Below are 24,781 nucleotides of genomic sequence, written 5' to 3'. Positions count from 1 at the left end.
CACCCAGAACAACAGCAGCCATTGGGACATTCAAGACCTCCTGACACAGCTCCCCCCACCACCCGAGACATGGGGCAGTGCAGCTTGTCCCCCACTGCCTGGCACTTGGTGCTGCCTGTACCATATCATGTGGACCTGACCCAGGGCCATACACCTTCAGGCAGCTCAGGGCTGCTTAGGCTGTCACGCAGGGCTCTGCACCACTTGTGGGGACTGCCTGTCGTACTGAGCTGGGTCCTACATGGAACCAGCCTGCCCTGACAGCATGCAGGGCCCGGGCTTGCTGGACCCAGCCCAGCACAACTGGCAGTCCCTGTGAGTGGTGTGGGGCCCTAGGTGACAGCCTGCATGGTGTGGGGCCCCAAGTGACAGCCTGAGCAGCCTGGAACTGACTGAAGGTGCACTGAGTACCAGGCATCCGGGACTAAGCCTCCCTGCCCCACACTGTGCAAGAGGCCTGTGCCAGGAGGCCCCAAACACCCCGAAGGCTGCTGCTGCTGTGGGTGAGCTTTGGGCTATACTGGGTAGGGGCATGTGGGCCCTGCAGGGGCTAGGCAGGGGACCCACCTCTCCTGAGCTGCCCCACCCATGGTCACCCACACCCTCCCTCCCCACCCACTACTTACCTGGAATGGAGCCCAGGTCACTGCAGCCTGCATTGTGGTTTGCTCTGCACAGGCAGGCAGGGTGCTGCAACATCAGGGCAAGGGGCAGGCATAGAGATGATCTGGGTAGCTACTAGAGCATCTTTTTGGAGAACCTGAGCCTTTGATTGCCTCAGGGCATGGTCCTTGACTTTTTTTTCTTTTTTGATGTGAGGGGCTGGCTAGCAGTGACCTGGCCCAGGGGTTTTGAAAGGGCAAAAGATGATTGGAGGACTTGGGATTCCCTTTCCACACCAATCAGGCCCCAGAGACTCCCCCCCTCCCCTCCGCCCTGTGCCCTGATTGGCCCCTTGGGTCACCTGGAGAGGAATAAAAGGGGCAGCATGGGCTGACTCAGGGGAGAGACCAGCGAGGGACAACCAGCTTCACAGAGCTGGTAAGAGCTGAGCCAGCAGGGCAGGAGCACTGCCCTGGAAAAGCATGAAAGAGCAGGACCTGCAGGCAGCAGTTGGACCCTCAGCAGCGTGGCATGCAGCCAGCAGGAGAGGCTCCCCACTGGGCTCCAGCATCCCCTGGGAGAGGCTGCAGTGAGCAGGAGAGGCTCCCCCCCGCTCCAGCCAGGATCTGAGCAGCAACCTGAGAGGTTCCCAGCTCTGCTTCCAGCTCCTCCAATCAGAGGCCAGGCAACTGGATGTGAGGCTAGGGCTCTGGGAAGGTCAAGACCCCTAGCAGGCTGGAGCAGTGCTACCAGTGGTGGCTCTGTGGCAGCATTCCTGCCTACTAAGCGGGAGATCTGGGTTCAAGTTTAAGTAGGGCTTAGTGAAATAACAAGAAGCAAATCTAGCAGTGGAAAGAGGCCATTGTGTTTTCCTCTCTTTCTCCCCTTCCAGGTACCAAGACCCTATGTTTTCTTGTCATTTTGACATTTTTGCATTTTGTGCCCTTTTATATTTCACCAACACATATTGTTTGTTTTGCTGTTAGCGTTTTGTATTTTGTTAACCCTGTTTTTGTCAATGATTGTGAATGTCTAAACTTTGTTGAATCCTGCCCCCTTGGGGCATTGTAGTGTCCACTATACCCTCTGATGTATGCCTGTTATGTTCCCAGTATTAAAAGGTATATGGTTAAGTCCCCATTGGTGATCTGGCTCTGCTCTATAGGGGAGAAGAGTCCCTACACCTCCCACAGTGCTTGTGCACCTGCTTTGATCCCTTCAATTGGAGAGGGGGTACCTCTTGGAGTACCGCCTGGGTTACATTTGATACCTAGATATCCAGGTATCAGATTTTGAGCCTGTGCTGCAAACATGCAGTGTGGGGAACATTTTTGTTCCCAGTGTGCCTCTTGCTGCATCTCAAACCACTTTGAGACACAGCAAGTCAGACACACAGAGGCATGTGCAGCTCAACTGGATGCACCCTTTGGGAGAAAAACGGGTAATAAAATCACAAAAAATGTTCTGTTACAGAATTATGCAATATGCACAAATATTGAAAAAGTATAACTTTAAATATTTAGTGACATAAACATGAAGTGGATGCATTTGTATATAAACATTTGCTGTTATGCAATATAATAAAAGCATAATCATTTTAATTATTCTATTTGTTTTCATAGATATAACATGCCTCTCAGATAATTAATACCTCTTTAAAAGCACTGTTATTTGAAAAATAAATACTGAGGCAATCCATGTCATCAGAACTTACGTAAGATTTATTAGAGTTACTTAAGAAATAGATATAGTTGAATTAAATTTTAAAAAATGATAGAACCTAAAATTCCATTGAAAGCCACTGAATTCTATATCCTTGCTGTCACTGAAAACATACCCAACATCTACAGCTGTACTGTTTTCTCCATCTGTTTCCAATTTACAGTTGTCATTTGGATATAGATTTAGTTTTTCATCTGTTTCTGAAATGAATTTGGCATATGTTCATTGGAAATTTGCTTTAATATAGTTTTTGTTGACAGATTTCGAGGCACCGTGAACCCAAGTGCATACTTCTGCATAAGTTTCAGTTCCATTTTGCCATTCTTTATATATTCATGCATACCACTGTGCATCCATTTTCCCCATTTTTGATCAACACCATTTTTAATACTATACTTAATAGCTATGTCAAGTGGATATAATAATTTTATCAAGTATCCTCAAATGCTAACCATCTCAGTCCTGTCTGTATAAAATATTTAGTATTACAGAAATTAGGGTTGGAAGGGACATCAGGAGGTCATCTAGTCCAACTCCCTGCTCAAAGCAGGACCATTCCCAAATATATCATCCCACCCAAGGCATTGTTTAGCTGGGTCTTAAAAACCTCCAAAGTTGAAGATTCCACCACCTCTCTGGCTAACCTGTTTCAGTGTTTTACTACCCTCCTAGTGAGAAACTTCTTCCTAATATCTAACCTAAACTTCCCTTGCTGCAACTTAAGACTATTGTTCCCTGTTCTGTCATATGCTACCACTGAGACCAATCTATCTCCATCCTCTTTGGAGCCACCCTTCAGTGAGTTGAAGGCTGTTATAAAATCCCCTCTGTCTTCTCTTCTCCAGACTAAATAAGCCCAGTTCCCTTAGTGTCTCCTCATAAGTCATGTGCCCCAGCCTCCTAACCATTTTTGTTGCCCTCCACTGGACTCTCATCAATTTGTCTACATCTTTTCTGTAGAGGTGAGAGGGAGCGGCAAAACTGGACACAGTTCTCCAGATGTGGCCTCACCAGTGCTGAATAGAGGGCAAGAATGACTTCCCTCAATCTGCTGGCAATTCTCCTAGCAATGTAGCCCAGTATGCCATTAGCCTTCTTGGCAACAAGGGAACACTGGCTCATATTCAGCTTACTGTCCACTAACACCTGGTCCGTTTCTGCAGAAAGGCTGCTTAGCTAGTTGGTCCCCATTCTGTCCTTAGGAGGGCACAAGCCCAGGCATAAGTGCTGGACTTCATACTTGTCATTATTAAACCTCATTAGATTGTTTTGGTCCAATCCTCCAATTTCTCTAGGTCTCTCTGAATTCTAGCCCTACTCTTCAGTATATCTATTAATCCCACAAGTTTGGTGCCATATGCAAACTTGTTGAGGATGCACTCCATCCCATCTTCCAGATTGTTGATGAAGATATTAAACAAACCAGCTCCAGGAGCAAACCTGGGGCAACCCACTTGATGCCAACTGCCAACTAGACATGAAGCCATTTATTACTACCCTCTGAGTCCAACAATCCAGCCAGGTTTCTATCTACCTCATAGTCTATCTGTTCAACCCATACTTTTTTACCTTGCTTGTGAGAATGTTGTGGAGGAAAGTATGAAAAGCCTTGCTAAAGTCAAGATATATATCTACTGCTCTTCCTGTGTTTACAAAGCCAGTCATCTCATCACAGAAGGCAATCAAGTTGGTCAGGCATGACTTGCCCTTGGTGAATCCATGCTAACTGACTGAGGTGAGGCTGACCAGTCTGTAGTTCAAGCTTTCCTTGACACCTTCTTGGATGTCAGCTTGCATAGAATCCATCATGGGCCAGCTTTGTAGATTTAAAAAAAAAAATCCTCCTGGCCACTTATACTAAAATTTTTCAGTCTGCTTCCTTCCTTTCATGGCAGATGAGGCAAATTATTGTTTTATCTGTTGCCACTCACAAACACAGGCTTCATCTCTAAGGTCCTGCCTTCCAGAATGTTTTCTATGTTGTAAAGAATAGTCTACAACCTAGCTTGCATTTGGTTGAAAAACTTCAACTCATGATTTTGTTGGAGTCACTTACATTTTGTTTCCAGTGGTCAAGTACAGTTAGCACCTGTGCCACTCCCTCCACTGCAGGTTTCCCAGGCTGCTGAATCTTCAGCTATTCTATCCTGCAGACATCTCTTCACTCCCTTTGCTCTACAGTAAAAAAACCCAAACAAACAAACAATCTACCTAATGAAGTATACTTCATATTACTTACACATGTGTATAACTGGTGGTGTTCAAATAAGTGTTTTTGAAAGATAACCCTCAGATTATATGCACATAAATATGGTAGGATGTTGCTGTTTGTCAGTAGCTGGCATGCATGCTGAAGTTTAAGTGAGATGGGTGTGTATGTGTCTGACTGCTAAGCTTAACAGTACAAAAGTGACTGGATTTTAGCCACCCACCAAACACTGTTTTTGGTTTTGTGGGAATATGAGACAGGACCACTACTAGAGTGAAGGGAGATTTACTTCAGCACTGAAAGAATTAGTTATGCTTTCTCCCTTTTTTGGAACAGAATTGAACATTGTAATTTGCTCAGAATGACTTTCAGTAATAAAACTTCTTAAAATTTATTCTTAGCATCACTATGGGGAACTAATCCTGGTGTTATTCGCATCTTTTCTAATGAAGCCACAGCAGAGTTTGCTACAGACTATTCTGAAAATTACAGTGGCTTTAATGCAACATACAGCATATTTAATACAAGTGAGCTAAGCAGTAAGTATTCTTTTTCATTTCTCATTCACAAACTTTGATGAATCTATATTTTCAGCTTGATGAAGAGAGAAATTTGAGATGAGGAAAGCATATGATTGACCTTGATCCTGTAACTAGGTCAATGTGGGAGAACCTTTGTAATTCTTCAGAGCTCCATTGACTGCATCAGGAGCCTGCTTCCTGCCCTGGCATGTGGAGATCTTGTTGAGCTGTGAAGAATCAGCAAAGTTTATAATCAAGGGGACTAAAGTCCTTGAAGTTGGTGTTCTCAGTACTGCAGTATCGAACTATAAAGCAAACATATACACCATCTTGTCTCTAATAATGTTGCCGTTGAGAGAAGGGAATCCAAAATATCTGTGTGCTCTAGTCTCTAGTCTTCCCAGGTACTTTTCAGCATTAATGCTCCTGTTTTTGCTTAGTAAAGCTGAGCTAGACATACCTGATGAAAAACATTTTACTTATCTACTTATCTGCTAACCTTATTCACAGATAATGAGAAAATTAACTGCAATTTTGAAGATGGCTTTTGCTATTGGACTCAGATATTCAAAGATGATGGTGAATGGGAGAGAATCAGTGGACATACCTTTCCTTTAATGACTGGTCCTAATTTTGACCATACATTTGGGAACCTATCAGGTACAAATAACTATGTAACACTGAGAGATAAGTTTCCTTGGGTAAATGTGATGTCTTTTATTAGATCTATGTCCTTATACCAACACGGCTACAACCAACACTGGTATATTAAAAGGAAAACCATCCTTTTTTAATACAAGTCAAAATATATATTAAAAAAATTGGTAATCTGGGGGGAAAATTCATCCTGTTTTGGAAGGAATGAGGTATTATATTCAGATGTTGTGCCAAAAGTCCTGGAAATTAAAGTTTTAGAAAACTTATTTTTAATTGTGTAATCTATCCAGTTTAAGAAACACACTTGTATAATTGTCTGAAATATTAAGTATCAAAGGGATTAAATGATATTACCATTGATATGATTTACTATTATCTTGCTCCTTAAGATACTTATCTGTAAAAACTTTCATGAGAGAAGTGTCATGGATCACACAACAGATTTACTGCAAACATTTGTCCATAACTTTAAAGAATGACATATACATATAAAATGCAGTATGGTTTGCATAAAGTGTTCTTAGGTTTGTTACAAAGGAATCTGCAAACATCTTAATATTGACTTAGTTTGTGCATACACCCCAAAAGTCACAGCCCCTCTCCTCCTACACATTACATGTAATGCACAACTGATTAATTGCATAATTATTTTAGAACGGCTACAAATGCAAAGCAATGATCATGCCATAAAAAGATCCATCCACCTATAAAGTTAGACTTAAAAAATGTTCACTAACTTTATAGCTGGTTTCTATCTAGCTTTAATTTGCACATGTAGCAGGGTCTCTCTCTGTGGCTGGGAGCCCCAACAGCTAATGTGGCTCCTAGCTCCAGGGGTGCATCATGTGCACTGGAGCCAGAAGTCCCACAGCTGAGGGGACTCTGCAACCTGGAATTGCTGTGGGGTGGATAGAGTACCCTGCAAGCTGTGGGAATCTCAGTTTTGGCAGCCAGGGGGCACTGCCAGGACCAAGAGTCCTCAGCTGTAGGACTCCTTGTCCTGGAAGCCATGGGGCACTGCCACATCTGCAAGTTCAATCAGCTGAAGGGCTCTCAATAAGGCGTGATAAGATATGACGCTGGATCCCACAATCATGCTTCCTGTCATGCATGTGTGGTATTGCAAGAGGCACAATTGTGTGGATTGCATATCAGATCCTATCACGCTTCTGCCTGAAAATCTAGAGGGGCCCACACAGATGCATTTACTTACCATGCCTAAAACAAATTTCACAACCCTCCCCATAAGTGCTGTAGCAAAGTAATTTCATAAAAAGTTCCTTTTAAAGAAATGGAGAGTATTTTGAATTTGTGAATCTTCGTGAATTATGAACGGCAGTGCTGGAACACTGATTCTAAAGCTTTAATGCTAGGAACAAAAGTATCCTCATGCTAGCTGTCAATGCAGTCAGGACTAACATACATGGTTTCTGTTCCACATTGAATATTGTGTTAGATCAAGGATTAAAACATGTATTCAGGGATGATTTAGAAATTGGAGAAGATTAGGATCTGTGCAAGGACAAAATACTTACCGAAAAAGGAAAAAGTAGCTAATAAATTAATATTTGGCATACAATAGCCATATGGCACTAAAGTGAATGCACAATCCCAAAACAGTCTTGAAAAGATTATCTTATTTGCAGCCTTAACTCCTGCATTACAAAACTGTTGAAGGAACATTACATTCATTTAATAATAAAACACCTGGCAATTATTTTTGGAGCTATTGAAATTTTTCATTTATTCCCAACATTCTCTCTTTAACTGCACTGCTTAAGCTGACAGTCCTATACGCAGTGTTGCTATTATTTCAACATTCAAATTTCTACTGTCGGTTTGATATAAACCTATATCCTGACATCATTAATATATAGATATTGAACATGTTCAGTAACACTGGCTATTTTGTTTGCTTCTTCTCCCCCAACCCCCTCTCCCCCAAAGAATAACAAGAGGGTTCATCTTCATTCAACAAGCCTATTTCAGATCTACACTAGAAAAGACTTACTTCCAATTCAAATCAGGTTTATTCTTTACTTCACTTGGTTCACATCACATTATATTACACAGTATCACATCTCATGCCAAAACAATACATGTTACATAATAATACATTACAACAGCAAAAAGTCCAAAGGAAAGCCCCATGTATTGTCATATAAGATTCCAAGGTAACTGATTTCATGCATTCAGAGAATTAATGGTACAAAGGTCAGAAAGAACAACATTGCTACAAGTAACCGAAGACCTTTCTCAGCAGACATACCATTTTTCCAGGAGGTGTCTCATTTACTTATTCCTAAAGTTCAGATTTTCAATATGACCTGCTCTAAATCAATACAAAATGAAAGGTCTCATTTAGAAGTCATATTGAAAAGCTGACCATCAAATGTTCTTTCATTTATCTGAATTTTCCACACACATGAAACTGTCATCAACCAAATGAAATTTGGGTCCCTTGAAATTTTGCCATTGACTTCAAAGGGTCACAAAAGGACATTTCTCCTAATACTGTCAAACTTTTGTGGAACTAGAGTGCTTCTTCGCATAATCTTGCTCCATTTCACAGTCCTACCTAACAGCAGTTGCTTCAGAATCCTAATCTCAAAGATTTAATTCAAACAAGACTGGAAAATATACTCCCAAATGAAATATTGCTTGTGCTGATGTTGCTTCCATCTCTTACAGTCTCAGTGACTACAGTCTCTCTCGTTCCTATTTGGTGCAATGAACAGTATGAAATGGACATGTGCCAGAAATGTAGACACACTTTATTTACTTCCTGTAAATCCAGCTTGGCTCCACTGAAGAAATGACAGAAGCCCCCTGATTTTAAGGGAGCCAAGGTTCCACCCTGGTTCCAAAGACTATCCTTCAGGTTAAGAGTTAATTTAAAAACATGAAAGAGAAATATTTTTTTAGAATTGTGCATAATCTTATAGTTAAGTATTAACCTGATTTAGCTCATACCGATTTGTAGCATGCTTAATGTCATTCACTATTAATCCTTTGGTGTTTTTATTAGCTGTAATAATATAGTTTGATCAGCAAACATCACAAACTTGATATCCAATAAAAGATATTTTTTATTTTACAGGATTTTATATTTCAACACCCATAGAACTTGGAGGTGGGCAAGCGACAGTCCAGCTTTTTAGTTTGCCTTTAGTTCCAGCTTCAGATCCTGTCTGCCTAAGTTTTTGGTATGTTGCATCTTTAAACTGAATACTTGCTTAATCTAACCATTAAGAAATAATTACTAAATCTAGCTTCTAATTTAAATGGTAACTACACTGAAATGTTCTATTTTAATAAATGATATTGTGGCTTGGTGCAAAGTGCACACAACAGCAACATAAGCCACTTCTGTGAAGAGTTTGGATTCCCATCACAGACTTATGAAGTTTGCCAGTAAACTCAATTAAGACTATATTTTGCATATGGAAAAATGCTGGGCAAGATGGAGGAAGCCCGGAGTGAAATTCTATGTTCTGGTTATACAAGCAGTCAAATCACTCATTTCTATTTAGAATTTTGCTTCCTGTAGTCCCTTGATAACATCTGATAAAGTGAAGTACTCCTTATGAAAGCTTATGTATCTCTATTCTAGTTAGTCCATAAGGTGCAACTCTATCCTGACTGTATACCTAACTTTAGACTAACACAACTAGCTACCTCTCTCCCTTCTAGGTATCATATGTATGGTGTTAACGTGTATCGTTTAAGTGTTAACATCGTGAAAGGTGACATGATGAAAAAGACAGTTTTCCAGAAGGAAGGAAATTATGGAAATAACTGGAATTATGGTCAAATAACATTAAATGAGACATCTGATTTTCAGGTTTGCTATTCAGTTAATACATTTTAGGCCATTTAAATCTCAACTTCTTTCCAACAGTTTTTGTTATTTATCTGTAGTGTTCCACATCTGCAAAGATAATTTCCGTTTCTCTTGACTAATGCATATTATCAAATGTTTACTGATGTGTAGAAGAATAGGAATTCAGTATTGGATTGTATACTTTCTAGTTTTTTATTATTATTTAAAAGGAGGGCCACTCGTATGGTTGGGGGCCTCCATGGCCAGCCCTATGAGAAGAGGCTGAGGGACCTGAATCTCTTCAGTCTCTGCAAGAGGAGACTGAGGGGGGATCTTGTGGCTGCCTACAACCTTATCAGGGGCCACCAGCAGGGACTCAGGGAAAGTCTGTTCATCAAGGCCCCGCTTGGGGTCACCAGGAACAATGGCCACAAGCTGAGGGAGGATAGGGTTAGGTTAGATATTAGGAAGAACTACTTCACTGTAAGGGTGGCCAGAGCCTGGAATAGGTTTCCCAGAGAGCTGGTGCTCTCACCTTCCCTGGAAATCTTCAAGAGAAGACTGGATAGGCACCTGGCTGGGGTCTTATGACCCCTCCCACCCCCAGTGCTCCTTCCTGCCCATGGCGGGGGGTCAGACTAGATGATCTGTCTAGGTCTTTTCCGACTCAGTGATTCTATGATTCTATGATTATTATAGTGAAACAAGAAAACATTAATGATTTGCAACAGCCAATGGTATCATCAAATAGCTCTTTTCCAAAGCGAAGGAAATTCCAGAACATATCTAAATCTGATAATAATTAGGAATACCTTGACAGTGAAGGAAGTACAGAGCATATGTCTCTGCTGTAACTCATACCAGGTGGACTAAAGATTCCAAGACCAGATCGCTTTCATTTTTTATAAAATTACATATTGGAACTTAGCTCTAGAAGGTAACGTATTTAGATTTACATGTTAGATTTTAGATTTGTACCATAAATCAAAAGAATTACTTTTTTTAGGAGTGAATAGTGGACAGTTCCTTCAGCTATCCTGGACTGGACAATGCAGTCATTATATAAGCATTAGGAATAGCTTGTTTTGTTCTGGTGGTTTTGATCAGAAGCCATTGGAGGAAAAATACAGAAATAAAGATTATAACGTGGGTATGCCAGGTTTTACGAACCCTGGATTTCCCTATAACTCCAGTAAAAATATTGGATTTACCTGCTGTTCACTACATTACCTACATTAAATGGGACCACAGTAATGATGAGCTATTGATTAGATTAGTGCGACTCCTAAAAAGTCTATGAAGCTATGCCAGTAAGGCCAAAATAAATTTTTGTCCATATAGTTTTTTATGCAAAAGAATGCCAAATCTATTAAATAACTGATCTATTAAAATAGATGATGAACATACTTTCAGCAATGTGAATCAGATGATGGCAAGAGGTATATGAGAGATTTGTTGATTTCTAAGCATGAGCCACAGATTGCCATCTTTTGAAGAGCTTTCCAGAAACTAAGCAGTTATCATATACCAATTAGGGGGAGGTGAATAAGGCACCAACCACCATGGCTTAGTGATCCATTCTGAATGCAATTGTAAAAAAAGATATTAGGGTAACATTTAGAAAATGCAGGGAAACATTTGAAACTCTTACCAAAGCACAGGAAGTCAGAAAACTCGCTGTTAAATTCTAAATATTTCTTTCATGAATTTCAGGTGATTTTTGAAGCTCACAAGAAACGTGGTCTAAGTGATATTGCCTTGGATGACATCAGTCTAACAAGTGGAATCTGTAAAGAAAGCATATATCCAGAACCGACTTTGGTTCCAACCGTGGCTACTACAACTTCACTTCCCAGTAAGTAAATCCCAAAGTACAGTGTATAATTACTTTCTGATGCTATATTTGTCTTTAAGTAAAGAGTTTTTAAACAATTAGGCCTCCTCAGATAGTTAGAAATGGGAATTTCCATTGGTGGAGAGTATCACTGATACAAATTGAACTAGTCCCATTTACAGCTGTTAAGAATGATTAAAGAATTATATAATGAGGCTGAACAATGCACTCAGCGTCTTGTGTCTAACATCTTTAGAAAGTGATGTTTCTTGATTTATCACCATCCTCATCAGCATCTTTTTGTTAGAGGTTTTATTTTCAAAGTAATATAGGGAAAGACTTCATTAACTAACCATCATATTATGATAAAAACAATAGGGCTCTTAGGGCTGAAACTTTATGAATCCCTGAATGTGTGTTCATGTCCACATTTTAAAAGAACAGATTGTGCTTTCTCCATTTAAGTGGGCAAACCTGCTGTGGTTTCAGGCTTGTTATAGGTCAACAGAATTTATTCCATCATGATAGTCTCTGTTGTGCAGGCATCACTCAAAACTGTTCATGATGATGATGATTCAGTTTCCTTTAATATTAAAATGGCCAGATTATTATATCTTGTAGTGGTGGAAAGGAACAGGGTCCAAAGGCTTTCCTCCGTCCTGCTCCTAAGAGACTTGATTTGCAAGTGTAATGAGTAATATCAAAACCTGATCCCAATTCTGTTGTATTGCTTTTGGCCTCTGAGATCCTGAGAAGTATTGGAGTGATGATTATAGTTACTTTATTGTAGTAATAATAGAGTCCCTTTACCCTCCACAGTGAAGATGCACCATATCCTACATTCTCCTCAATATTTCTTTCATAACATAGCTTTGGTGTAAAATCAGTAATGGTTTTTTCCCCTCCAAATTAATTAATTGTTAGCAATTGTTAATAAACACTGTTTATAGTCTCTGATTTCCTGTGCTTTCTTGTCTGTGTTTCTGATTCCTAAACCACCACATTCCACAAAATGGGAGAACCTTAGTGTGAAGGCCACAGATCTAAAGTCCCTGGAAACAGCTGAACCCACAGAGCCAATTTTAGTGAATTTATCAGTTTGGTTTTCTTTCTATTTCTCAGTGTGTAGGTATCACTGTGAGTTTAGAAAAGATGCATAAAACAAGGTGGCAGTACTGCATCACACATTAACTAAATAGCCTCATCCCACCTAGCCTCATCCTTAGTTAACCTCTGTTTAAAGCTAGTTCAAAAATGGTGGAAAATCTTTCTTGGTGTTTGGTTGGGGGTTGTTTGTTTTTTGTGAAAAAAACCAGTGTGCTTTGAAAACTAAATGTAAAGCTCTGTAAGTGGTCTTTATATGAAGTCTGAAAACATTAAAACAAACAGTATGTGCATGAGAGTTTGGTTTTCCTACTGAATTCACTGTCAGACAATGCTGCTAGAAGCTAACATGACAGCATAAATAGTGATGGGCTGAAATTAAATAATTATTTGCTATGCATTCTTGCCAAAAGAATCTACCATTATTACCATTCCAGTAAAAAATGTCATCACTTCTAAACCTGCATCATCAGTAAATGAGAAAAAAAATTAAGTCTTACTAAATAACTCATTTATTGTAGGTAGATAGTAAAGCTCAACAAAATATTACTGTAACTGTAAATTAAACTTGGAAACCAAATAATGTTGGTCTCCAAAGTAAATTAGTTTAAGTATTCACTTGTAAGCCTTTGATATCAAGTTCTCAATTAAATTTTAATAATTGAGTTCACTGGATTTGTGAGTAGGCAGAGGGATTTTTCTTGGTTTATAGTACAATGTTATTGTTTGAATTTGCTTCAAGTTATTTTTTTCCATTGAGTCTGCAATTAAAGTTGTAAGTTTAGATTTTGTTAAAGCACCAGGGTAAATTTCTACACACCTTCTGTATTCTTCTAAAGAATGTTGATGGATGGTCTCATGAAAATAACACACTGGTCTATTCTATTCGTACAGTAATATTATTAATTTCAGTTTTCTGCTCTATCACTGTTGTCCATTAGCTGATGTGGTTTTAAGTCCGTGACACATTTCTGAATCTCATCACATTTTATCCATTTTCCCAAAGTCAAAATATCTGCAGTGATATAAACTTAAATTGAATCACTTATCCAAAGTAGCAAAAGTGATGTCTAATGCATAATAAATAAACTTATTATAGAATAGATATGTTAGGATTACTGAATCTCTCCTATTGAAATGGGCATGGAAATGGAAACACATTTTGTGTTGACACAGACTGGGAGAATATGTTAGCACACCTTGTTTGCTTTCTTGTATTGTTGATCCATCTAGGAGGTACTCTGCAAGCTGTTAAAAATAAGAATGTTATCAATCAGCTTCAAAGCAATATTGTATTACATTGGACTTGAAATATTTACTCATGCTAATGATTTCATTACAAAAGTCATGCCAGTAAACAAGAGCTGAGAATCTGAGCTAACCCAGTTTCTTCCTTCAGCATTATATTTCTCTAACATATAAGGTCATTTTTAGCAGGATCACAAAATCTTATTAAAATACCATGTATTTTTCTTTTCTTTTTTCTTTTTTTTTTGTTTTTGCAAAAGATTGTCAGTTTTGTCCTTTCTTTAAAAAAGGCATTCTTCTAAAACAAAAACAGGCATCTGAACACTCTAAGCAGAATGCAGAAATACAATGGAGAAGAATCAGGGTACATGCAACCATTCAAAAGAACCCATCTAAGTTGCATGGTTTAGTGTGAGCAGCCTAAACCCCTATCAATACAGCACCATGCAAGTATTTAGCATTCAGGGGAGGAAGCAAGCATGACCTGTAAATCGAACCCCTCCATGTATATCCCAGCATGCCCCATGGGATTCCTGGGTTGCTGGAGTTTGCTGAATGCATCTGAGTGGGCAGGGCTGTCCTCACAGGCTGGCTGCTATAGGGGAACTCCCCATCACAATGACTCCTCCCTCTTTCCCTGCCGAGAGGCTTCCAGAAAAGACCCAAAGCAAGTTTCCAAACTTCTAAAGTTTCTTGTAAGTGAAAGCACATCTTTTTTTTTCTGCCTAGACCCTCCCATGGACTCAGGAGCTGCAGCACATCCTTCGTGTTGCCCTGAGTGACTCACAAGAGGTTGAGGGACATCACTTATGTATATCTGCACATGACCTGGCAGATGTACATACTGGCATATGCTTCCCTGCCTAGGAACTTGGAGCTCAGTATCCCAGGGTCTTTTACTGGACCCCTATGTCTACTAAGGGCCTTAGAATCAGCCAGTTGTTTCCACCTGGCTGAGGAAGCCAAGGGCCCTCTGGCTGTCATTGATTCTGGGGTGCTGTGGGAGCACCTCTAGACTGTTGAGTGCAGTTTGGAGTCTGCAAAACCATCAGCAACTGGTGGGGGAAGATTGTCTTAGCCACTTGGGATGAAAAGCAGTGGGTGCAAACTTCCACACATGCTGGGCTGCCTTCATGGATATTGATGCCCATCTGGCTCTCGCACTGAAGGGCAGAACATTGGCATAAGGCCATCCCTGACTCTGGCAAAGCATGCCATCATTGCCATCTGGAAGCTGGCCATTCCTGAGAGTGTCTGTTGCCAGCCAGTTCAGCATGAGCAAGTCTAGAGCTGGAGTGGCAGTCTGGGGAGTATACAGGATCATCCAAGACATACTGGCAAACCATGGCATCTGTCAGAAGGGCTTCGCCAACTATGGAAAGGAGGAGGAGACTGTTAATAGTACTGTGACAGGCTTGGGTCCCACATAATTCCTGTCCCAACTCAATCTAGGGGCCCTCACCTCCTTTACTCTCCCACCACATCTTTGATGTTATTGTTTGTTAGGAGGAAAGCTGCCTGAGGGTCTTAGAGCAAGCATGCCATTGTTCTAGTGTCAGATTTTGACCTTCCCAGCCTCCTCCCTTTTTGCTATTGCTGATCCTTCTAGCTATAGTTCACTGACTGGACCGAGCTTCGGGGTTCTGCCTTCCAAGGCCTTATCTCTGCACTCTTGAGGTTAATGAGCCTTTGTGGACACTGTCTATCTGTTCCAAGGCCTTATCTTTACTCTCTCTTGATCTGCTGAGCATCTCTAGGATTGCACCACTGGGCATGCTTAGTGCACCCCTCATTTGTTATAGGATGACTCCTCTTGGGCACTATGTGATTGCTGCACCCTCCACCAGGTACCATGGTACCTCCAAGCCACCCCTCATAATCCCCACAAACCACCAGGTCTTCTCTCAGTATCTAGTCCCTTCTGGGCACCAAACCCCCTTGGTCTTCCCTACACCCAGGCCCAAGCTGAAACCAAAATACAAACACGAGCCCTTCTGGCTATAACTAAACTCCTGCCACAGCCTTGGTCTAAATGAGTTACTAGCCTTCAGCTTCACTCTCTGCTATCTCCAGGCCTAGCACATTCACAATCTGCCTCTCAGTCACAGGCACCTCTGAAGAGCTCTTCCCTGCTCAGCCTCTATGGCCAGACTGCCTGTCGTGGATCTGGCCCTGCCTTGTATCTTTCCAAGGGCCATTCCCCCTTCCAGTCAGGTGACTCACCTGGACTGCTTGCAGGTGCCTGCTAATTAAGCTCATCAACTGGTCTCCATGGCGACCCAGTTGCAGCTGTGTCCTGCCTGCCCAGCAGGGCTCTCCCTAGGCTCTTTCTCTCTAAAGTGACACAGCACCCCAGGTTCTGTTGCAGACACCCATATCTCCATCCTTTGTCCACCCCAAGCCCCCATGGAGTTCACCAACCTGAAGGCTTTTTTCTCCATCATGCTGCAAAGCATTTTCAGCCACTATCAGTGCATCACCCACATCTTCACTAGCTGGGAGGGTAGTGACCACAAAGCCAGGAATGGACACAATGTTGGGAGCCCAGGAAGTATAGAAGTCACAGTTATTGTGCCACCCACATCCTTAGGGACTCTGCCAACCCTCTCCTCCCCTGGCTCTTGAATCCTTACATGGGGCATGTGGACCATGAGAACACTTTAGCCAGCAGGTGCCTCATGACTTGAATGCGCCTTCAGCAACTCAAGGCATTCTAGAGGGCTCTGACCGTGTGCCTCAGCATGGCCAAGGAGCACTTGCTGCTCCTCATCACTGGTTCCTGTGTTCTGCACAACATCCTGGAAGATTGTTTCAGCCTTAACATTAGGAAAAACTACTTCACAGCTAAGGTGTCCAGACTGTGGAATAAGCTCCCTCCAGAGGTGGTACAATCACCTACCCTGGAAATCTTCAAGAGAAGACTGGATAGTCACCTTGCTGGGGTCACTTTACCACAGTTGTCTCTTCTGCTTGGTGCAGGGGTCTGGACCCAATATTTTTCCAAGATCCCGTCCAACCTTAAAGTCTATGAATCTATGAGGCCAGGAGGAAGTCCTTATTGACTCCAAGATGAATATGAGCCGCCAATGCCAGACCACAGCCAGCAAGGCCAGCCATACCTTGTCATATATCCAAAGGTACATCTCAAGCTGGTCCAGAGAGGTGATACTTCCCCTCTATGTGACTTTGGTCAGGCCGCAGTTGGTGTACTGCGTGCAGTACTGAGCACCGCACTTCAAAAGGGATGTGGCCAGCCTGGAGAGGGTTCAGAGGAGGGCTACCCGCTTGGTGAGAGGGCAGCAGGACAGGCCCTACGAGGAGAGACTGAGGGACCTGAACCTGTTCAGCCTCAGCAAGGGGAGGCTGAGGGGGGACCTGGTGGATGCCTACAAAATCATTAGGGGAGATCAACAGCAAATAGGGGTGACCTGGGGTGACAAGGAACAATGGTAATAATCTGATGGAGAATAGGTTTAGGTTAGAGATCAGAAGGCAATATTTTATGGCTAGGGTGGCCAAATTATGGAACCAACTTCCCAGGGAAGTGGTCCTTTCCCCTACCTTGGGCAAATTCAAGAGGAGGTTGGATGATCACCTGTCTGGGGTCTTGTGAACCCAGCATTCTTCCTGGGCTCAAGCTAGATGATCTGTTCAGGTCCCTCCTGACCCTAGGTACCATGAAACTATAAGGGGTACACAAAGGAATCTTGTCAGACAGGATTTAAATTTCCACCATATGTGCCATTTTTAGATTGAACTAAGAATTGTAAACATTGTGCACCTTGCATTTCTACCACACTAAACTCAATTCTATCAATCTAAAAGCATTTTCAGACACTGAGTTGGTTGCCCTAATCTAAATGTTCAAGTTAGAATTTGACCCATTTTAAAATAATTCATAGGGTTGTCTTCGTAAGTGCTCACAAAACTCTACTATGGTGTCATCGGTGAGAAAGCAAAGAAAATGTGTTCTGTTTGCATTTTGTTTCTGGTAACTATCAAGTAACATAAAGTCCAAGATAATCTCACAGTGATATGCTTTTTTTAACTCCACTGGTGATTTTGGGCAACAATTTTGTCAGATGCAAATAAAATCATTTCTTTACTATATATTCATACCAGAATAGAAACTGGGGCACCTGTACATGTCGCAAGTTTTAATCCGCATTATATTAAATAGGTTTATAAAATTTTAAATTGTTTATTTTAGAGCATCACATCAGCTTTTGCATGTACTAGGCATTTGAATTAATTAAGCCTGGTATTCAATTTCCTGTAAATTCCAGCAGGAGGAGTTGCATACCAATCTACCCTGCTGCTGTATTCTCTACTGAATTACAGCAGGGGGCACATGTACACCGGTAATACACCACTGATCTCTCCCGGCCAAACTGTGACACCCCAAAACCACATGAACTCTCATGCCTCCCTCATCTGCTCTCATGCCCCCTAAACCCCCTTAAAGGGCCCTTCTTCCCCCCCCCCCAAGTGAAGGATCCCCACAGTAACCCATGGTCATCACAACCCTACCACATCCACCCCCAAAACCACCCAGGGGGGACGGGGGACCTTTCAGCTTCCTCCCATGCACCTAAATAGGTGCCCTTCCATTTGCACCCCGCTAGGCTCTGGTCTCCAGCAGGCAGCCTGTGGCAGGGACCCCCATGCCAAGCCATGTGCATCATCCTCTTCCACACCCCTGAACTGCATGAACTCCCATGTAAGAAAATAAATAAATACATATAAGTGTATGTGTATGTATAATATGAATTTTTTGTGTGTAAGTATATAAATATAGTTTTTATGGGATAAGGAGTGGGTTTCCAGCCTGCTCCTCATCTTCCTTCTCATTGCTGTTGGTGATTGCAGCTGGTGTGTGGGGAGAAAGTACACCACTTGTGGTGGTGGTGATGATGGCAGTACATACAATTAGGATTGCAAGTGACCTTCTATTTGCGTGTCAGTGATTACCATGGTCAGGTGTCTGTGCACTGGGCATTGGTGCAACAGAGCCTTTTCCCTTTACTGTGGTGGGTGGGTGTGGGAACAGTGATGTACCGCCCACTGCCAAGGAAAGGGGCAGCCCTGAAAGTTGAAATGCTGGAAGTGGGGTGACCTTCCTTGTGCAATCCCAGGCAGCACAAAGAAAAAAAATGCAGCTACAGCAGTACATTTGCTCAGGGGGAGGAGAAGATTGGGGGTGAAGGTGCTATTGTTACCCTGGCCAGGGCAAGACAGGGGCAGGCAGTGGAGGGGTAGCAGGGCAGGATGTGGGTCTCACTGTGAGCTGAGACTGTGCAATCTCTGTATAGTGCTTTGACACATGGGTGAGTTGTGGGTAGTCCTTGGGACTCTGTGGGTAACCCTCCTTGGTATACCCATCAGTACATGGCTCTCTTTCTACCCACTTTCTCTTTTGGTATTTGTCTGCAGAGAAACTTGCCAGGATGGTGCCAATATGTCTGCATTGAATGATACATTTTGCACCAGAAAGAGGGGGGGAAACGATGCAGATTTCAGGAATCTGATTGTGGGGTGACCTTCCCTGGGCAATCCCAGTTAGCACAAGGGAAAAACCCCCCACAGTTATGGCATGCATAACTGGGTGCATTGAGGCAGGGGCAGAGCATAGGGTGAAGCTGCTGTTGTCACACTGACCAAGGCAGGGCAGGGGCAGGTAGTTCATAGGGTGGGGAGAAGGGAAGGTTGTGATAATGTGGGTCTAACTGAGAGCTGAGACTGTGAAATCATGAGTGGTGACCTTCCTTGTCATGCCTGTCAGTATATGGCCAATTTCTTACTTACACCTGGTTTTGGCACTCTTTTTGCAAAATAATTGCCAGGATGGCACCAACAAGTCAACACTGATGGGTGTTTTTTCACTGAAACAAGGTGGAGGGGGGTGGTGAAATTTTCCTAACCTACTGAACATCATCCCTGTAAATTGTGGGAGCAGTGTTTGGGGTACAGGTATGCTGTATTGATCTGAGATGTCTGAGACCGAGGAGAGAAGACAGCAGGCCAGAGATGGAAGAAGAAAGCCAGCCAGGGCATGTAAGACTAGGGCAACATGGTCCTATGAATATCTTGAGTGTCTCCAAGGAGAGTTTTCAAGCAGGGTCGCAACAAGACAGCGTTTGAGTGCAGGCTGAAGTACGATATGAGAGCTGCTTTCTGACACGGAGTTGCAAGAGGGCATCGCAACATCCTCCACAACAGTATGTCTAACCATTGGGAACTGACATTCTGACATGTGAAATGACACCTGAGATAGGTTAGGCTTTGGGGGAGGGGAGGGGAGGGGAAGAGAGGGGCAGGGGCAGGATGGGTGAATGCAGACAAGTGACATATTTGGGGGGGGTGTTGTTTACTTCAACTGACAACTAACTAGATGACAGGGGGGATTTGATTGTCATGCAGGAGGGTGAAGTGCAACACAAAGCACAAAGGCTCTGTTAGCCAGTGAATACTATTCAGGCATTCAGGGCAGCCCCTTATTGGTGGTTTTCCCAGGAACCTTCCTATGCAGTGGTCTATTACCCCCCTCGGCCCCCCCCCCCCCACACCTCCGCACACATTCTTTCCTTCCTGTTTTCAGGTATGAATGGTACACTACTGCCGCTGCCGCCACCACCACCACCACCACCACCACCGCCGCCAGTGAAGAAGAAAAGCAGACCTTACACAAAACCTGAGAACGACACTTGGACATGCCATCGCTTCCTGTGTGGTGTGGTTGAGGCACATCAGTGGTAACTTGCAACCATCCTACAATTGTCTTCCATAAAAATCTCTTGGTTAGATCCTGATCGCTCTTTACTTGGTTGGTTGCATGGTGTGTGTGTGTCTGGGAGGGAAGCAGAGGAGGTTGTGGTGGCAGTTTTAGGTCTGCGTGCCTGCCTGCTGCCTCTGTCCCACTGGCCATGGGGTGTCCTCCCTGCTTGCAAGTAAAGGCAATAAATAAAGTACAATAAAATGATAAATAAGTAAAACAAAGATAAGTAAAAAAAATGATAAAGTAAAAACGATAAATAAATTGATTGGCTCCTGCCTTGCCCCCACCATGCAATGGTGTGAGTTGGTTGCAAGGGGGAGAATGTGGATTGGTGGGTGTTGGTCTCTGCCTGCCTGCCTCTGCACTCTGGCCCACAGGCCATGAAGTGCCCTTTGTGTTTAGTGTAGCTTTTTCACTGCTCTCTGCCCTATGGCCAGAGAAGTGGTTGGCTTTTGCAAAAGCAATCAGGAGTAGTTGGCTCCTGATTGTGTCTGTTGAAAAGTAAAAGATAATGTGTGTGTGGGGGTGGGGGGTGGGGAGAAGGTTTAACCTTTTACATTTATTTTTAAAACACTGCAAGGTTCATAACTTAAAAATAGAACAATCTACCCTTCAGGCTTCCACCTCCACACGAGCTGAAGGTCACCTCAGAATCCAGCCTATATATGAACTCTTGTCTTCTAGCACTGTGGCTACTGGTCAAAGAACATAAAACCTTGTCTTGGGACAATGTAAAATGAAGGAGCCTCAAACAAATAACACATAGTACGCATTCTCCATGAAGAGATTTATGTGCTTAAATAACCATTTAAAAGAATAACCCACAAATACTATAAATATAAAAAAGCATTCTGTGTACTTACACCAGTAAAGTTAAAAGTATTAGCAACTCAGTATTATTCTGCCAGTGGGTGACTCTGCTTATGCTCTTACAATTGTTTTAAAAAGGTCCCCTGAAAACCTTTCGTGCATGATAAAATTCCAAAGAGCACCAGAGGTCATTAAAAAATAAAAAAGGCACCCTCTTCTCCAGGTAAATCATTTCTAAACAGGTACAAAAAAGACATTTAAAACTCACAACATCTTTGTTGCCATTCACTGAGTAACATTTGCTACTTCACAAGAATAGCAAGTTATTAATTTTTCCAAGTAGCTACCTTTCAAATTGAACAAAGTAGTCCTTTATAACTTGCCTGTCTGCCTGCCTCTGCTGCCTGCCTGCTGCCTCCCTTTGCTCTCTGCCCCAATGGCCTTGGGGCCCACTCTCTGCTTGCTCTTCTTTAAATATAACTGTGGCACTTGGTTCCATGGGTTTACTAAGCAGAAGAGTGCGTACTGCTTCTTGCAAATTGTTTACCTTGAAAACTCTGTAACGGTTGGGTTGTTATTTATGCAAGTTAGGGTAAATAAATCATTAAAGGCTAATTATGTAAAAGAGAATTATCTGTCTCCTTTTCTTTTGTGTCTGCTATCCTCACTTGCAGTTTGTTTGAAACAAAAGGAAAAGTCATTTAACCAGTACTGGAAAACCCAGAGAATCCTCAAGTAGCAACAGCACGGCACATGGAGGAGAGGGCAGGGGCAGATTAAAACTTCTTGAGGCCCTGGGCCACATCCCCCGCAACACCCTGCCTTGCAGCTGTGGGCTCCGTCCCTGGCTGGTGCTGCAGGAGCCGCAGCAAGAGAGGGAGGTGCTGCCCCCGAGGCCTGGGGCCCCCCACCCTATGCCCTGCCCTGCAGCTATAGGCTCCATCCCCAGCCAACACCACAGGAGCAGTAGCTGGATGGCTGCATTCAGTGCTAGGAGTGGGCGGGCACCAGCTGCTATCTTGAGTGTTGCCATGAGTCTAAATGGGGGCTGGGTAACCTTGTACACTCGTGAATGGTGCAGCAGCCAGAACCAAAACAAGGGGAGCAGGGGCAGCTACAGGTGGCATACACGGACAAGGCACGCACCATTTAGCTGTGTCTGATTGAAAGGGAAATGAAAGCTTTCCATGGCTCCCCACCCCACCCCTTCCCGTAGGCATGCAAACAGTTAATTCCTGGACTGAACCTGGGGCAAGTTATATGCTAACTGTGCCATTCTCAATTAAGGGCTTCTGGCTGCCATGAGTCTGACTGTGGGGTGACCTCTTGTGCAATCACGAGTGGTGCGGCAGGGAGTCGGCACATGGCACAAGGGGAAAAAAACCCCTCAGCAGCTACAATGCATTTGGGCAGGGACAGGTAATGCGGTGATCGCGCCATTGTCACCCTGGCAAGGGCATGGCCGGGGCATATGTGGTGGGGTGTCCATCTGTGGGTGTCCATACAGGAGAGAGAACACTGATGCATGTTGGGCTGGCTGGACCGCTGCATCTGCCGTACTACACCTGGTGTTGAGGGAAATGCATAACACCCATTTATCAAAATGGGGCAGCTGCAATTTGGAGTGACATCTGGTGGACTAAGGGGTGAACCACAAAAAAGTTGCATCACCATCTGGTGAACAAAGAGGCTCATTACACATTTGAGTGCCTTTTTGTTTGCACATAACGAATCTATGAATGTGATGCTTTAATTTGTGGCAAGCCAAACTAAACTACATCCAGGGAGTTTTACTTTAATGCACCAGAAAGACCTTTAAAGCATCCAGAAAACCCAGTCATGGAAACAGTCACACAGTTGGTATGCAAGACAAGACAAAAAGATTATTTATAATTTCCATAAGATTATTTATAATGTCTTGTGTTTACACATCACAAAATCAAATTTTGCCATAAGCAGCCAATGTCCTACCATTTGAACAGAAAGTTGTTCTGTTCAAGCATCAGATCATGAGGTGGCTCATAAATTTCTACTTCTTATAAATCCTTGAAGTAATTGTGTTCATGAGTGTAACCAGTTTTCCAGAAAGATTAATTTAATCACAATACATTCTTGATGATATTTATAGGAACTCTTTCACTTTGGATTATAACTTTACAAAATTTCTACGTAAAATGTGCGTCTTTACATAGCTTCTCTCTGTTTTAAAGTTTTGGTATTTCTTGTAAAGAATGATGAAATTTCCATATTGTGACTGTTGTTCCAAAGTCCAAAGACTTTCTTGTATGTACTACAGTTTCCTTAAATGGGCAATCTGAACAGGAACTTGTCCATTGTGCAGGCTGTCGAAATGGGTTGAAATATTTCAACATGTAATTCTAGTAATATACAGTAAAAGCAAAACATTCAATGTATTAGATTTTAAGATCAGTCTTAATATTGCCCTTCTGTAAGGCTCACCTCTTTCAAATTGATAGGGACCAAATATGGAATGCAATGTAAAACATACACTCAAAAAGAGCTTCAAAAAATTATTCTTCATGAGGAAATTTACAATAAGGCAGGACTGTTTTCTTTAGGGAAACTAGGTCTTATTGTAATCAAATTAATAGTTCTTCATTGTTATTGGAAATTACATTAAAGTCAGGGCACACACAATTTCTGTAACACTGGCATAAAATGTGCAAAACCCCTGCAAATGAAGCCCACAGAAAAGAGATGGCGAAACATTTCACGTGTGAGCCATAATCTATAACTATATTTTTAAAGAGTTTTGACTATGTAAAGATCTTAATGTAAAAAGAACACTTCACTTTGAAATGTCATTTGATTTTGCTATCTAAATCTTCACAATATTTGTTGGGATAGTCTTATAGTACACAGATTATAATATCATTTACAAAGTAAACCATTCTTTCTTCTACAAAGCTAAGAAGAAAAGCACATTTTTTCCCAAGCAAAAATCCAGAGATTTAAATGTTGGAATGTATTATGTAAGTTCTGTCAAGTACCAAGGATACTGAATCAAAGCATGCTAGGTCAGATTAAAATATTTACTATATTGTTCCATCTCCCAAAATGCAGAATATCACACACACATCCTTCCCTTATATGTATACTCTGCCCTCACATCTGGAAGTTTTATTAGCCTTCCTTCTCCATTTGTTCAGGTGAGATCTGACAGCAGAAATGATTAAATATGCTAAAACTAAAACATTTTCTTTCCTTCTTTCTTTATTTGCCAGAAGCAGGAAGCGCAGGAAATCTCACAAAAGCCTTGTGACTTTTGAGCTTGCGTCTGTGGTCTGAATTCGTAGAGAGATTCATAGATTCATAGATGCTAGGGTCGGAAGGGACCTCAATGGATCATCGAGTCCGACCCCCTGCATAAGCAGGAAAGAGTGCTGGGCCTACATTACCCCAGCTAGATACACATCCAACCTTCTCTTGAATAGCCCCAGGGTAGGGGAGAGCA

At 42.3% G+C, this 24,781-nt stretch overlaps 1 protein-coding gene across 1 annotated transcript in view; it reads left to right on the top strand.

The window, feature by feature from the left end:
• TMPRSS15 (transmembrane protease, serine 15) overlaps window positions 1–24,781 on the top strand; it is a 99,465-nt gene that overhangs the window by 25,391 nt on the left and 49,293 nt on the right. Inside the window, exons 11-15 of the mRNA XM_019528765.1 lie at window positions 4,936–5,073; window positions 5,566–5,715; window positions 8,813–8,918; window positions 9,406–9,556; window positions 11,249–11,390. Of these exons, the coding sequence (XP_019384310.1) occupies window positions 4,936–5,073; window positions 5,566–5,715; window positions 8,813–8,918; window positions 9,406–9,556; window positions 11,249–11,390 (687 nt within the window). The remainder of the gene's footprint in view (window positions 1–4,935; window positions 5,074–5,565; window positions 5,716–8,812; window positions 8,919–9,405; window positions 9,557–11,248; window positions 11,391–24,781) is intronic.

Source organism: Crocodylus porosus, unplaced genomic scaffold (assembly GCF_001723895.1).
Source record: "Crocodylus porosus isolate Cpor-Errol unplaced genomic scaffold, CroPor_comp1, whole genome shotgun sequence".
Taxonomy (NCBI): Eukaryota; Metazoa; Chordata; order Crocodylia; family Crocodylidae; genus Crocodylus; species Crocodylus porosus.
The sequence above is the reverse complement of the archived record's forward strand: the minus strand, read 5'-3'. Positions and strand labels throughout refer to the sequence as shown.